General features: G+C 38.0%; 1 protein-coding gene across 8 annotated transcripts in view; it reads left to right on the top strand.

The window, feature by feature from the left end:
• The window catches only part of RAB27A (RAB27A, member RAS oncogene family), a 93718-nt gene that overhangs the window by 59618 nt on the left and 19915 nt on the right, over positions 1 to 14185 (top strand). For 7 of the 8 annotated variants that reach the window (XM_055363186.2, XM_063698558.1, XM_004056221.5 and 4 more), the window contains 4 exons: positions 2303 to 2477; positions 6762 to 6847; positions 8564 to 8667; positions 13272 to 13395. In XM_055363186.2, coding sequence (XP_055219161.1) covers positions 2325 to 2477; positions 6762 to 6847; positions 8564 to 8667; positions 13272 to 13395 — 467 coding nt within the window. In that variant the 5' untranslated portion in view covers positions 2303 to 2324. Of the gene's footprint in view, positions 1 to 2302; positions 2478 to 6761; positions 6848 to 8563; positions 8668 to 13271; positions 13396 to 14185 lie in introns of those variants that run through there. The other variant, XM_063698560.1, reaches the window with a different exon arrangement.

Genomic DNA, 14185 nt, shown 5'->3' with positions numbered 1-14185 from the left:
AGTAAATATTCTTGTCTGAGTTTTTATTAATTTTATGGATATATAGAAATAGTCCTACAGGAAGCACTGAGTATGGCAGCCAAGTTTCTGGATATGGGGCTGGGTAAAAAGGGGATAACGCCGGGAGTCAATAGCATCTAATGTAGGACATCTGGCATGTGTATAGATGGATAAATATGTATGTTTGAATAGTCATGTAGAGTCGTCAGTGTTAATGAGATAGCTAGTTGTTTTTATGATTTTCAGGAGAGTTTATTGGCATTGGCGGGGGGAATGGAGAGAGGTTGGTTAATGTGTACAAGCATACGGTTAGATGGAAAGAATAAGTTCTAATGTTCAACAGTAGACTAGGGTGACTATAGTTAACAAAAATGTATTGTGTATTTTAAAATAGCTAGAAGAGAGGACTTGAAATGTTCTCAATGAATAGAAATGATAAATACTCGAGGTAATAAATACCCTAAATACCTTGATGTGATCATTACATTCTATGCATGTAACAAAATATTACATGTACCCCATAAAAATATACAAATATTATGTATCAATAAAATTTTAATAAAAAAGCCCCTGGAGAGAGATCCCGTTTCTAGTTGGACTGATATTTTGGGTTTGAATCTATTTAGAAGGTAAATACAAATCATGAAAAGTGCTGATTGCAAAGAACCAAAAATAGCCATGGTTAGGTATTGTTGATATAAATGAATTTTTCTTCTTTAAGGTGGACTTTTATTTTAGTCGGTATTGAAGAGCTGAATTTTTAGCAGTTCTTGATAGAATACCCAGGTAAATATAGGTAAGCGAGCCCTTGGTTGTGGCACTATGGTCTCTGAGCAGTGACTGTTCAAATCTGGAACTCAGTTCCCAAGTGAGCAGTGATACTCTAGAGAAGTCTGACTTAATATGTAGCACATATTAATAGTAATACGTAAGGAAGCAGGGACTAAATTTACTTGTGAAATAACAGTGTCTTTGAAGGAACCGTAATAACGTGTGAAAATGAATAGAATAAATGAAATTGCCTAGATGTCCATGTAAAAAGAGAGAAAAGGCAAGGTTCTAGCACTAGGAGACTTTCTTTCTTTCTTTTTTTAAATTTCCATAGGTTTTTGGGGAACAGGTGGTGTTTAGTTACATGGATAAGTTCTTTAGTGGTGATTTCTGAGATTTTGGTGCACCCATCACCCAAACAGTGTACACTGTATTCAATCTGTAGTCTTTTATCCCTCACCCCCCCCCACCCTTTCCCCCCGAGTCCCCAAAGTCCATTGTATCATTCTTATGCCTTTGCTTCCTCATAGCTTCACTCCCACATATGAGTGAGAACATATGATGTTTGGTTTTCCATTCCTGACTTACTTCACTTAGAATAATTGTCTTCAATTCCATCCAGATTGCTGTGAATGCCATTATTTCGTTCCTTTTTGTGGCTGAGTAGTATTCCATGGTGTGTGTATATATATACAGATAAAAAAATTGTGGTGTACCACAATTTCTTTATCTACTCATTGATTGGTGAGCATTTGGACTGGTTCCTTATGTTTGCAATTGCAAATTTTAGCACTAGGAGACTTTGAAAAAGGAGGGGAAATTGGAACCACTTGCACTCTAATGATTACTGTTATTCCTTATAACATTCTCCTTCCTCTGTTTTTCTTGTATTAGTTTTTGTTCTATATGGTCTACAGATAAGACTTAGTGACTGTAATCTTCTTGTTGATTATCATTCCCACTTGAAATTTTTGTCCTAATGGTACTATAATATGTATGTTTTTATTTTTATTTTTATTTTTATTTATTTTTTTATTTTGAGACAGAGTTTTGCTCTTGTTGCCCAGGCTGGAGTGCAATGGCGCGATCTTGGCTCACTGCAACCTCCACCTCCCAGGTTCAAGTGATTCTCCTGCCTCAGCCTCCTGAGTAGCTGGGATTATAGGCATGCACCACCATGCCTGGCTACTTTTTGTATTTTCAGTAGAGATGGGGTTTCTCCATGTTGGTCAGGCTGGTCTCAAATTCCCAACCTTAGGTGATCTGCCCACCTCGGCCTCCCAAAGTGCTGGGATTACCTGTGTGTTAAATTAAAACTACACTGTTAATTACTATTTCAATAGCTTCTCATCTAGCTAGTTATTAGGTCTTCAAGGATGGTGAACAATATGTATGTAACTCTCTTTTCATACAACCCGTAGACATACAGGTTAACATTAGGTGTTAAACTGAATATTGTTGTCACTTTTTTAATGGATAATTAATGTTTTCTAATGGATTTTAATTAAAAAATTTTGTGTGTATTTTACAGGTGAACTACTGAGTTCTTCATTATGTCTGATGGAGATTATGATTACCTCATCAAATTTTTAGCTTTGGGAGACTCTGGTGTAGGGAAGACCAGTGTACTTTACCAATATACAGATGGTAAATTTAACTCCAAATTTATCACAACAGTGGGCATTGATTTCAGGGAAAAAAGAGTGGTAAGTTCTATATCCTTCTATGTAAAAATGTAATCGTTGAGTCAACATTTGCTGGTCTGTTTAGTTTACTTTGTAGGAATTAGGAGGACAAAGGTTGGGATCTGAAATTAAAGGTACATATGAAAGTGAGTTATGTTCAATCCAGGCAACATGATTGAAAAGGCTGTGCTGACAGCACTTCATATAAAACCAGGCAGACAAAGTGGAAGTGGACAGTTCTTTAAAATGTCACCTTGGTACTCTTTTGGCTTGTATCTTCCCTCTGAACTCCGAAAGTTATTTGTCTACCTTTGTCTTGAAGCCTGCCAACCACCTTGCCCCTCATACTCTTGTTTTATGGGCTGTGTCTTCCACCTTTGGTATCTTATTATTTTTAATGGCATTTCTCCTAATAAAGTCTCAGCAGTTCCACGTGGAACACTAACTGGCAGAACTTATCACTGCTGCCAGGAGGGTGAGGTTGGAGTAGGAGTGGGGAATGCCAGTAGTGAATGTGATGTTCTGCAGAATGTTGAAGGGAGAAACTTTTATTTATTTGTTAAGGACTTTGAGACTGAAAGTTATTCTAGTGTTGGAGGGGAAGGCAGAAGGTCATGGTGTCACAGTTGCAGATGAGGAAAGATGGCCTTCTCCTTAGACTACATTTCTTGCTGAAAAATCCATTGTTGGCCTGAAGCAGGTAAACAATTGGTCAGGAAATTAATGACAAAGGTCCTTTAATGGATCATATTCTGTCAGGGGGAAAGGTCCCTGGCTTTTAAGACAGAAGAACATTCCCTTTTGCCCATTCTAGTATTTTATTCTACTACCAGAGAGGCTTATAGAGATTAAGACCCATTGAATAACAATAGGGCCCTAATGAAATTTTTAGTATTGACATGTAGTTGATAGAATCTACATACATGTATGTGATTATTTTTGTTGGTTACTTATTGTATAACTTAAAAAATAGATTTGTTGAGATATAATTCACAAAAAAAGGAAATCCATCAATCTAAAGTATAAAATTCGGTGGTTTTTAATATATTCGGAGTTGTGTGGCCATCACAGCCATTCAATTTTAGAATAGTTTCATCACTTTAAAAAGAAACCTCATACCTATTAGCAGGCATTCCTCTTTCTACCTCCCCTTAGCCACCATGAATTTTCTATCAATGGCTTCTGCACACACCATATAAATGGAATAATATATGGCCTTTTGTGTCTGGCTTCTTACACTCAGCCTGATGTTTTCAAGGCTCTTCCATGTTGTAGCATGTATCAGGACTTCATTACTTATTATAGCTACATAATATTCTATTGTATTGATACACCATTTTGTTTATCCATTTGTCTGTTGATAGATACTGTGTTGTTTCTTTTTCTATTTTCTAGTGCATCATTTTAATTGCCTTTTTTTGTTATATGTTTTTGAGTTCTTTTTTAATAATTCCTTTGGGGATTACAATTATCTTAATTTTTCACAATCTAATTTTGATTAATAGCAACTTAATTTTAATACTGTGTAAAACTTTGCTCTTATGTAGCTCTGTTTTCTCCCCTACTTTTGTGCCATTATTGCTATACAAATGACATCTTTCTACATTGTGTGCCATCATCATTACAGCTTTACAATTATTGCTGTATGCAGTTAATTTTTTTTCTTTTTTCTTTTTGAGACAGGGTCTCTCTCTGTTGCTCAGGCTGGAGTGCAGTAGTGAGATCTCAACTCACTGCAACCTCTGCCTCGCAGGTTCAAGTGATTCTCCTGCCTCAGTCTCCCAAGTAGCTAGGATTACAGGCACCCGCCACCACACCCGGCTAATTGTTTGTATTTTTAGTAGTAATGGGGTTTTGCCATGTTGGCCAGGCTGGTCTCGAACTCCTGGCCTCAAGTGATCCACCCATCTTAGCCTCCCAAAGTGCTGAGGGATTACAGGCATGAGCCACCACTCCCAGCCTGCAGTTAAATTTTAATCTGGTGGAGGAAAAGGGCTACAAAGAAAAACTACGTTTATACTGTTTTTTATATTTACTATGCAGTTACATTTTTACTGGTGCTTATTATTTCTTTGTGTAGATTTAAGTTACTGTCTAGTGTCCTTTCAGCTTAGTCTTGAGAGTTGTCTATAGTATTTCTTGTAGGATAGGTCTGCTAGAGATGACTTTTCTCGGTTTTGTCTTACTTTATCCTTTAATTTTAGAGGACAGCTATGTTACTGATTTTTAAGTTCTTTGAATATATTTATAATTCCTGATGTAAAGTCTTTGTCTAATAAGTTTAACATCTGGGCCTCCTCAGGAATAATTTCTATTAGTTGTTTTTTTCCTGCGCATGAGCCATACTTTCCTGTTTCTTTGTGTGTCTTATAAGTTTTGCTGAAAACTGGACATTTAAAATAATGTGTGTATTCTAGAAACTCAGATTCTTTCCCCTACCTGGGTTTCTTGTTTTTACTGCATATTTATTTATTTTTGTTGTTGCTGTTTGTTTAATTATGTTTCTGGGATAATTCTGCAAAATCTGTATTCTTTGTATGCAGCTACTGAAGTCTCTGCTCAGTCAACTTAGTGGACAGCTAATGAGTGGAGAGAGTTTATTAAATTCCTTGAACTAATGAGTCTCTTAGCTTTTTCTGAGAGTCTCTGTGTGTTTGTTGGGGTATGTGTTTAATACTACTGCAGGCAGTTTACAACTCTGCCTTAGCTTTTATTTTCTGCCTGAGAAGAACCTCAAAGTCAGTCAGAAGTGAGAGATTAGGACCTTTTTAGATCTTTCCTGGACATTTGTAGAGCCCTGCCCATGAACATGACCTTTTAGGTTCCAAGGAATATTTGGGAGCATTATAGAAATCTCATTTCCTATTTTTTTCTTTAAATTTTTTTTTTTTTGTTGTTAGACTTTTGTTAGCCCTAACTGGTATTGCTACCTCTGGTAGCTGTGATGTTAAATAATTACTGCTGATAGTTTTCAACAAATGCCCTTGGGATAGGGCTGTTCTCAAAGAGCAAGCTTTGAGTGAGGTCAAAGAAAGACAAAGCTGGGGCATGGAGCTTTCCAAGGGGCTTCCTGACAATTTTTCTCAGTATGGGACTTTTAGGGAGCTCCAAACCTGTTGTTCCTCTGCTGTCCACAGTGGTGGCTAGGCTGATGTTTTCACAACAACCACATTTGTGCAAATGGTTTTTAAGTCTTCTAAAAGCTTGAGTGAGGGGGATGGGAATAGGGCAAGGTAAAAAACACCTCAAAGCTTACTGTTTTTACTGATATTCAGCTGTTTTTCTTGAATAAATGCTCCTTGGAATGTTGCAAGTCTTTGTTAATTCCTAGAGTACTGAAAAAGTTGATTTGGACAATTTTTACCACTGTTTTTGTTGCTATTGTGGAGGAAGAAATTTTTGATGGTCCGTTCTCTGCTGTTCTAGGAGTGTTGTCTATAAAATTATTTTAAGAGCACTTTTAAAATTTGGGATGGGACAAGGGAAAATTGTTCTACCAAAGATACGTCTGCACTCAAATGTTTATTGCAGCACTATTCACGATAGCAAAGTCATGGAACTAACCTAGGTGCTTATCAGTGGTGGATTGGATAGAGAAAATGTGGTACATATACATCATAGAATACTATGCAGCCATAAAAAAGTGAAATTATGTCTTTTGCAGCAACATGGATAGAGCTGGGGACCATTATCCTCAGTGAATTAATGCAGAAACAGAAAATCAAATGCCACATGCATTCTCACTTATAAGTGGGAACTAAACAATGGGTACGCATGGACATAAAGACAGAAACAGTAGACACTAGGGACTCCAAAAGGGGGAAGGGAGTGGGACAGGGGCTGAAAAACTACTTATTGGGTACTACATTCACTGGGTGATGAGTTCAGTAGATGCTCAAACCCCAGCATTATGCAATCTATCTACGTAACAAGCCTGCACATGTACCCCCTGGTTAAACAAACAAAAAAGATGAGATTGGGAAAAGCCACAGAAATGTAATATTTCCTGAAACTAGTGACCCAAGAGAACTTTGAGGAAAGGTAAACTAATTATTATATTTTATACAAGTTGTTTTGTATTCATATTTTACAATATATTTTTAAGATATATGTATATATTTCAATATAACTTATTACATTACCTGGATATAATTATTTGACATAAATACAAACATGGTTGTATTCCAGATGGCATTCTCTTTGGAATTTTAGATGTCTTTGGGATTTGTACTGAACAAAAAGGTGAGAAGTGTTCACTGGTGTTAGAAGTTCTCTTTTGTTTTCTCTTTCACTTTGCTGTTTTAGGTGTACAGAGCCAATGGGCCGGATGGAGCCATTGGCAGAGGCCAGAGAATCCACCTGCAGTTATGGGACACAGCAGGGCAGGAGAGGTATGAGATCTTCAGTTATGTGCTCCTTACTGAAGGAAAGGGAAAAATAGTTACATTCTTCAAACAGTGACCTGAGCAGGAAAAAGCCAGCCAATTCGTTGGTTTGCACTTGAATGCTGCCAAATTAGCAGGAAATTTGTCAGTCTGAGTTGAGAATGGTGGCCTTATTTCATACAAGGTCAAGGGAGAGATTAGGATTCTTACTTGTGGACTTTTTTCTTTTCCTTCTTTTAATTTTTTTTTCTTAGATACTTTGCTCCATTTCCTTTTGCTATTTACTCAACCACAAGAAAGCGGCCAAGTTACATGCATTATTCTTACCTGATTGTTGAAACCTAGTGGGATATCTGGTTGGAATTAATTCATATGACCAGGGGTTACTTGACCAAAATAAGCCACATGAAATCTTGATATAAAGTTGCTTTCAGTTAGCTAAAACTTCTGTTTTCTTTCACAGCCACCTTGAAGGATTTTGTTTTTTAACTTTTTATTATGGAAAACTTCAAGGATATTCAAAAGTGGAAGGATTATATGATAAACCCGTGTACCCATTACTCAGCTTCAACAATTATGAAATTGTGGCCAACAGAATTTCATTTATACCCCTTACCTCTTCTCACCCCCACCCCCTTACCATATAATTTGGAAGCAAATTCCAGACATTATATTATTTCATTTTTAATACTTGTGGTAATGTAGCTCTAAAAGATAAGAGCTCTTTTTTGTTTTTTTTTTTGGGCGGAGTTTCATTCTTGTTGTCCAGGCTGGCGTGATCTCAGCTCACCGCAACCTCTACCTTGCTGGTTCAAGTGATTCTCCTGCCTCAGCCTTCCGATTAGCTGGGATTACAGGTGTGCACCACTACACACAGCTAATTTTGTATTTTTAGTAGAGATGGGGTTTCTCCATGTTGGTCAGGCTGGTCTCGAACTCCCGACCTCAGGTGATCCACCCACCTTGGCCTGACTTCAGGTGATCTGCCCGCCTTGACCTCCCAAAGTGCTGGGATTACAGGTGTGAGCCATGGCCCCTGGCCAAGAACTCTTTTTAATAAAAACATTGATTAAAAGTCTTTGAGAAAAACCTAATATTGCTGATTAGATGACAAATTCATACCAATATTTTCTTCCCTGGAGCCTGCCTGTCAGTTACAGGTTTTACATATAGGCAAAGATGAGAGGAAACTGACTGGTGATAGGGTGGGGTTGGGGGTGGGGAGAGAGAGAGAGAAGACAGGGAAGACAGAAGGATAAAGCCTTGGAAGGCAGAGTACCAAGTCAGAATAAGGTCTGAGTCAAGAGATTCTTACCTTCAAGCCAGACAAATGGCTACCAGAGATAAGAGATCTGTGCATATTCTGAAATTAAAAGATCATGGAACACATTGTAATGTCAAGTCAAGCTTTCACAATAGGAAAACATACACTATATTGCTTTTGGCCAAATTAACTCATAATTGTACATAAATTCTTGGCTGAGACTAAGATCACAAGCTGGTTCTTGTCATCCCTCTCCAGCAGGCTCGGTTTTCAAATCACATGGTCTGTTAACACTTAACCTGATATAAGTGATAAATAACTATCCTATACACTTTTGAAATATCACCATGTAGCTTGTTATTGGTAAACTTTTGTAAGAGGCTGAAGGCATTCTTGTAGCTTTATATTTCAGGAGTGGGGCCGTGGTTTAACTGACCATTCTGCTTTTATGTTCCTAGGTTTCGTAGCTTAACAACAGCGTTCTTCAGAGATGCTATGGGTTTTCTTCTACTTTTTGATCTGACAAATGAGCAAAGTTTCCTCAATGTCAGAAACTGGATAAGTAAGTGTTATTGTTCCCCAGTGTCCTGCTACACAGTCCCCTCTTATTTATAGAATGCCCTCTTATGCTCTACTTCTGTGACAAATTGTTTTGGAGGAGATCTTAGTGGAAATACTATTTTAAGGAGCAAGGTTTTTAGTTTAGGGACAAAGATAATTGAAATACTCTGCTTCTCCCTGATACTGATAACTTTGATTTGTTGAGTACTTCCTGTGTTCCAGGTACAAGGCAGCACTTTATGTGCGCTCTCCTCTTCAGTCTATCCCACAGAAGAGACTCTTATTCCCATTTCATAGATGAGGAAGTAGAAGCCTAGAGAAGTTAAATCTCTAAGTATCTGCTTGTCTATTGTATGCTATCAATTCTTCTATCATCTCTGGACATTAAATGGGTATTACATAGATGCAGATAGCTTTTAAAGACTTAATGGATCATACCCCTGGCTTCATGTCTTTTCTGTGCTTAGAGTCCCCTTCTAGCTTTTAGGGTTAGAGCATCTTTCAGGAGCATTCTGCCATGGAAAACTCTACAACTGCATTGGTAAAAGTGGTCACCAGTGCAATATATGTCAACCTTTATTTTGGAGAGATTTTAACCTCCTAAATGATTGGTTCATAGCCATTTAGAATTCTGCCACTTGACTGCATAACAGCTTTCAAATGTATATTTTCCCTGTTTGGTCATGTTAGTGTAACCCTAGAGAATCTATTAGGGAAGCCTGTAATATTAAATTCTTAACATCTAAATCTTTAAAACACTGATTTAAAAAGATCTGCTACTTAAACATTACTGTTTTGGGATTATGAAAGGGTAATTGGCTGTAGTTTTGATAGTAGAAAAGCTTAGATTAAAAATGAGTTTAAAAATAATTTAGTACACTGTGGTTTTCACATACTTTGTGTCTGATCCTCACAATCACCCTGGGCAAAGATTCGGGTCAGTGTTGTGTCCTTATTTCAGGAGAAGGACATTGAGCCTTAAAAAGTAATAGACTTATCCAAGGATATGAAGCTTTGGCTTTCCTTTTTAATGGCCTTTTTTTTGCCCATTCTCAAGTCAGTTGGCCACTAAGAGTTGAAGAGCTATTAATTACTTTAAATATGAGTTCCCCAAATATAGTAATGCTTACTGGGGCTTCACTTCGCTAGATGCCTGGCTAAGTTGCCTCATTATTTCCCTTGTAGCTGAATGACAGTGGCTGTTTATGGTCTCTTACTCTAAGCCCGTGTTCATCATCCCTCCTTTGCATCATCAGAACAAGTTCTGGGGCTTTTTAAAATCAACTATTTTATAAGGATCACTAGAGAGTGCGCATAGAATCTTAGCATCAAAAAATAACGCACCTGTTTTTCATAGGTAGACACCAAAACTCTGAGACTAATGATAAATATTGCCTATCCTGGCTAACTAGTTGGATAAAGAACAAAATTATGTGAAAATGTGTATACATATGTATGTATTTTGTTTTGTTTTCCTTAGAGAGTAAAAGAATCCTTATTGCTCAATTAGGTAAAGAACACTTATACGTATTGAAGATTTTATATATTTAATAGAAAGTATTCTCCACCCCCTACCATTTAAACAAAAAGGTGTAATGTTCAGTGTCAGAAGTGGTAATATCAAATCTTAATTAGGAATAAAGATTTGTTAATTATCTGTACTTTTATTTTTTTCTTCTTCCTGTCAGCCTTTTGAGTATTACAATGATCATTCATTTCTTATCTTTTTTTTTTTTTTTTTTGAGATGGAGTTTCTACTCTTGTTGCCCTTGCTGGAGTGCAATGGTGCAGTCTCGGCTCACTGCAACCTCCGCCTCCTGGGTTCAAGCAATTCTCCTGCCTCAGCCTCCCGAGTAGCTGGGATTACAGGCGCACACCAACACCCCCAGCTAATTTTTGTATTTTTGTAGAGATGGGGTTTCACCCATCTCCCGGGGTTTCATCCAACTCCTGACCTCAGGTGATCCACGCGCCTCGGCCTCCCAAAGTGCTGGGATTACAGGCGTGAGCCACAGTGCCCGGCCCATTTCTTATTTTTTAATAAAAATAATAGCTTAATACACACAAATGCACACTCACACACACACACAAATACATAAAAATCAGTGGTGAGTGCCAGAACACAGTGTTGCATTAAAGAAGTAGCTGACTCGTGGGCCCTGATTGGCCTGGGAGAGGAGAGCAGGTCTATATACCCTCCCCTTTCCCTTTGCTCCTTGCAGACCCCTCCCTCTCACTCAATCTCTCCATGCCCTCTTGAGAAGGGTGATAAAAGTCTAAAGTAAGCTCCACTCAGATGAGGAGACAGAACAGAGGCTGAGTCTTCTGGGCCTGGATTGAAATCTGAAAGGAATTTGGTAGTGTGGTAGTCACTGTCGTGTCTTCCTGGAGTTCAGAGGAGTAAGCAAGTCATGCCCAGAGTCACTCTTCATCCAGTGCTAGTGTGTTTGCTAAGGAAACTTTAAAGTAGCCTACATTTCTAAACTTTCTTCTGTAGAGTCACATAAGTGGTGCAAAAACCCAACAGTATATATTTTACATATTTTTACTTCTTTATTTTTTATTCCCATTATTCTCTCTGTCTGAAAAACCCTTTCCACACCTGCCCCCATTTTTTAACCAACTGGAGTTCTGCTTATTCTTTAAAACCTAGCAAAGATGGCCTCTGTGAGATTTTCTGTAATAAACTTAGTTGTGTTAGATGTTTTCCCTCCTTTTAACCCCTGTTACATTTTATACTGTGTATAGGGTCCTTATTACATCCAGTATCAGACTGTAGTTGTTTATGTAGGTGACTTTTTTCTTAGTGAAGTTTTTAAAATAACTGATTAATTTGCTTTTTAGATAAGCACAATCTTAGTAGAAAAATTAGGAAAAATGAGACAAAAAGAAGAAATCACCAATAATCACACTTCCTAGACTACCCAAAATAAATACTGTTAACCATAATTACTGGTGATACTTACATGCTCTTCTAAATGCTTTAATATATTAACTTAGTAGTTCTCAAATGTGAATGTGCATCTCAGTCACCAGGAGGACTTTTTAAAACACAGATTTCTAGCCCCATTTCCAGCATTCCTGATTCAGTAGACCTGGAGCGGGACCTGAGACTTGCATGTCAACAAATTCTTAGGTTATGCTAAGGCTGGTGGCTTACAGTCTTTACCTGCAGAATCACTGGATTAATTCATTTTAATCCTTACCTTGACTGTATAAAGTAAGTAGTATCATTATCACCATTTACAGATGGGGAAATTGAGGCAGTCAAATAACTTCATCAGGGTCACACAGCTAGTAAATGGCAGAGCCAGGATTCATCCCTAGGTACACTGGATCCTGAGTCTGTGCTCATAGCATGGCACCGGGCATAGACCTATAACACCTTATAAGGCATTAACAGAGCGCAGAGACACTCTGGAGACCAGAAAGATAATGAGGTAACCATGAAGCAAGTCTTGAAGGAAGGTTGTGGTTAAGTATTCAACGATGTGGGAACAGCATGTGTAACAACCTGGAGGAAAGAAAGGGCATGGCTTTTCATGAAATGGTACACAGTTTAGTCTCTCCTCTGTAGGTCTTATTACCCCAGTTGCCCCATGAGGGCAAAGAACTGTTGTGAAATTCCGTGCAGAGTATCAGGCCTGTGCTAATGCTCAGTAAACACCTGCCTACTTGACTTTCTCATGATAAGATACGATGAACACGACTTCATAATGAGGAACTAAAATGTCCACACTTTTCTGGTTAACCATGATGAAAAAATAAATTAGGCCATAAACTTTGAAGTATGTCTTATAGTGAACGTTTAGGCCTTAATTTTATTCTGGGGTGTGATGGGTAAGAAATGAGGTGTTATTTTCCTACTTTGAAAGATTAAACTATTTAGCTTAGTGAAACTCTTTGGTTTGAGTCAATTGCTTTTTATAATTGTGCCTATTTGCAGGTTTTCAGGTGAAATAAATGCTGCGGAATAAGAATTATAGTCCTCTGCTTCCACTTGTCTCTGGTGACAGAATCACTTACTGTTTATTCTGGGTCTTTTCTTCTTATTGAAGCCTGTATCTTGTTTGTTTTAAATGAGTTGATTCTGCCCTAGGATAATAGAAAAATGTGAAAAACATTTTGGATAGAAATAGATTAGTTTGGAGAAAAACAATTCTTTTAGAAATGTCATTGCTATGGAGAAAAAAACACATAAAAACAGTTTTAAGATTAGCAGTAAACCCTAGGAACTCCGGCAACTTTCTTTTCAAATAGCCTTCATAAAAAAGAAAGGTGTTTTGTATGTGTGTGTGTGCATGTGTGTGCGTGTGTGCATGTGTGTGCGTGTGCACATGTGGGCCCTCACACTTGAGAGGTAGCACATTCTCCTATAAACTCTCCGATATCAATAAACTGGGGTATGTGCTTAAGAATGGTTTTATATTTCTGCCCTAACTATTCAGCTTTACAGATAAGATTACTGATGCTTTGAAAGCATTATGTCAATTCCCAATATCTATATATACATTACAGTCTTCAAAGCACTTTTGCATGTATTGTTCACTGATCATACACTTACATTATTATTTACATATATAATAAACTTTCTTATATTAATAGGCCAGCTACAGATGCATGCATATTGTGAAAACCCAGATATAGTGCTGTGTGGAAACAAGAGTGATCTGGAGGACCAGAGAGTAGTGAAAGAGGAGGAAGCCATAGCACTCGCAGAGAAATATGGGTGAGTATTTTTGTGGAGAAGTCTAGAGAAAACATTTTCAATATAAACATTAGCAGGTGAATGGTAATGAAAAAGACAAAAGTGGACAATTAAAGCAAAACCTCAGCCATAGGCCTTGGGGCATGTTGAATGTGTCCTTTTTATATGATATGATAGTAGGATCCATTGAAAATGCATGTGGCAAGGGCTTCCTTCAGTGCTTTGATCCCATTTTCTCAAACTCTTGGCATTTGCAGAGAGACAACTTTGAGTTGTCTCATAGGCGCCTTAAGTACGTAAGGCCTTCTTTCCAAGATGCAAATAGGAGACTCCTGGGGTAAAGAAATCCTCCATGTTGAGCAAGGAAATTTCTTTTTTCTTTTCTTTTCTTTTCCTTTCTTTTCTTTTTTTTTTTTTTGAGACAGAGTCTCACACTGTCACCCAGGCTGGAGTGCAGTGGCACAATCTCGGCTCACTGCAACCTCCGCCTCCCGGGTTCAAGCGATTCTCCTACCTCAGCCTCCCAAGTAGCTGGGACTACAGGAGTCCACCACCATGCCCGGCTAATTTTTGTATTTTTAGTAGAGATGGGGTTTCTGGTACCATATTGGCCAGGCTGGTCTCCAACTCCTGACCTTGTGATCCACCCGCCTCAGCCTCCCAAAGTGCTGGGATTACAGGTATGAGCCACCACACCCAGCCTCAGCAAGGAAATTTCAAAGCCACTTCGTGTACTATTGTAGAGAATGCTAGCGTATAAGAAGGGCTTATTGGTTATTGCAGACTAGGTGCTGGTTTTGAAATTTCTGTG

This window comes from Gorilla gorilla, chromosome 16 (genome assembly GCF_029281585.2).
Source record: "Gorilla gorilla gorilla isolate KB3781 chromosome 16, NHGRI_mGorGor1-v2.1_pri, whole genome shotgun sequence".
Classification (NCBI taxonomy): Eukaryota; Metazoa; Chordata; class Mammalia; order Primates; family Hominidae; genus Gorilla; species Gorilla gorilla.
This window is presented reverse-complemented; position numbering and strand designations above follow the sequence as displayed.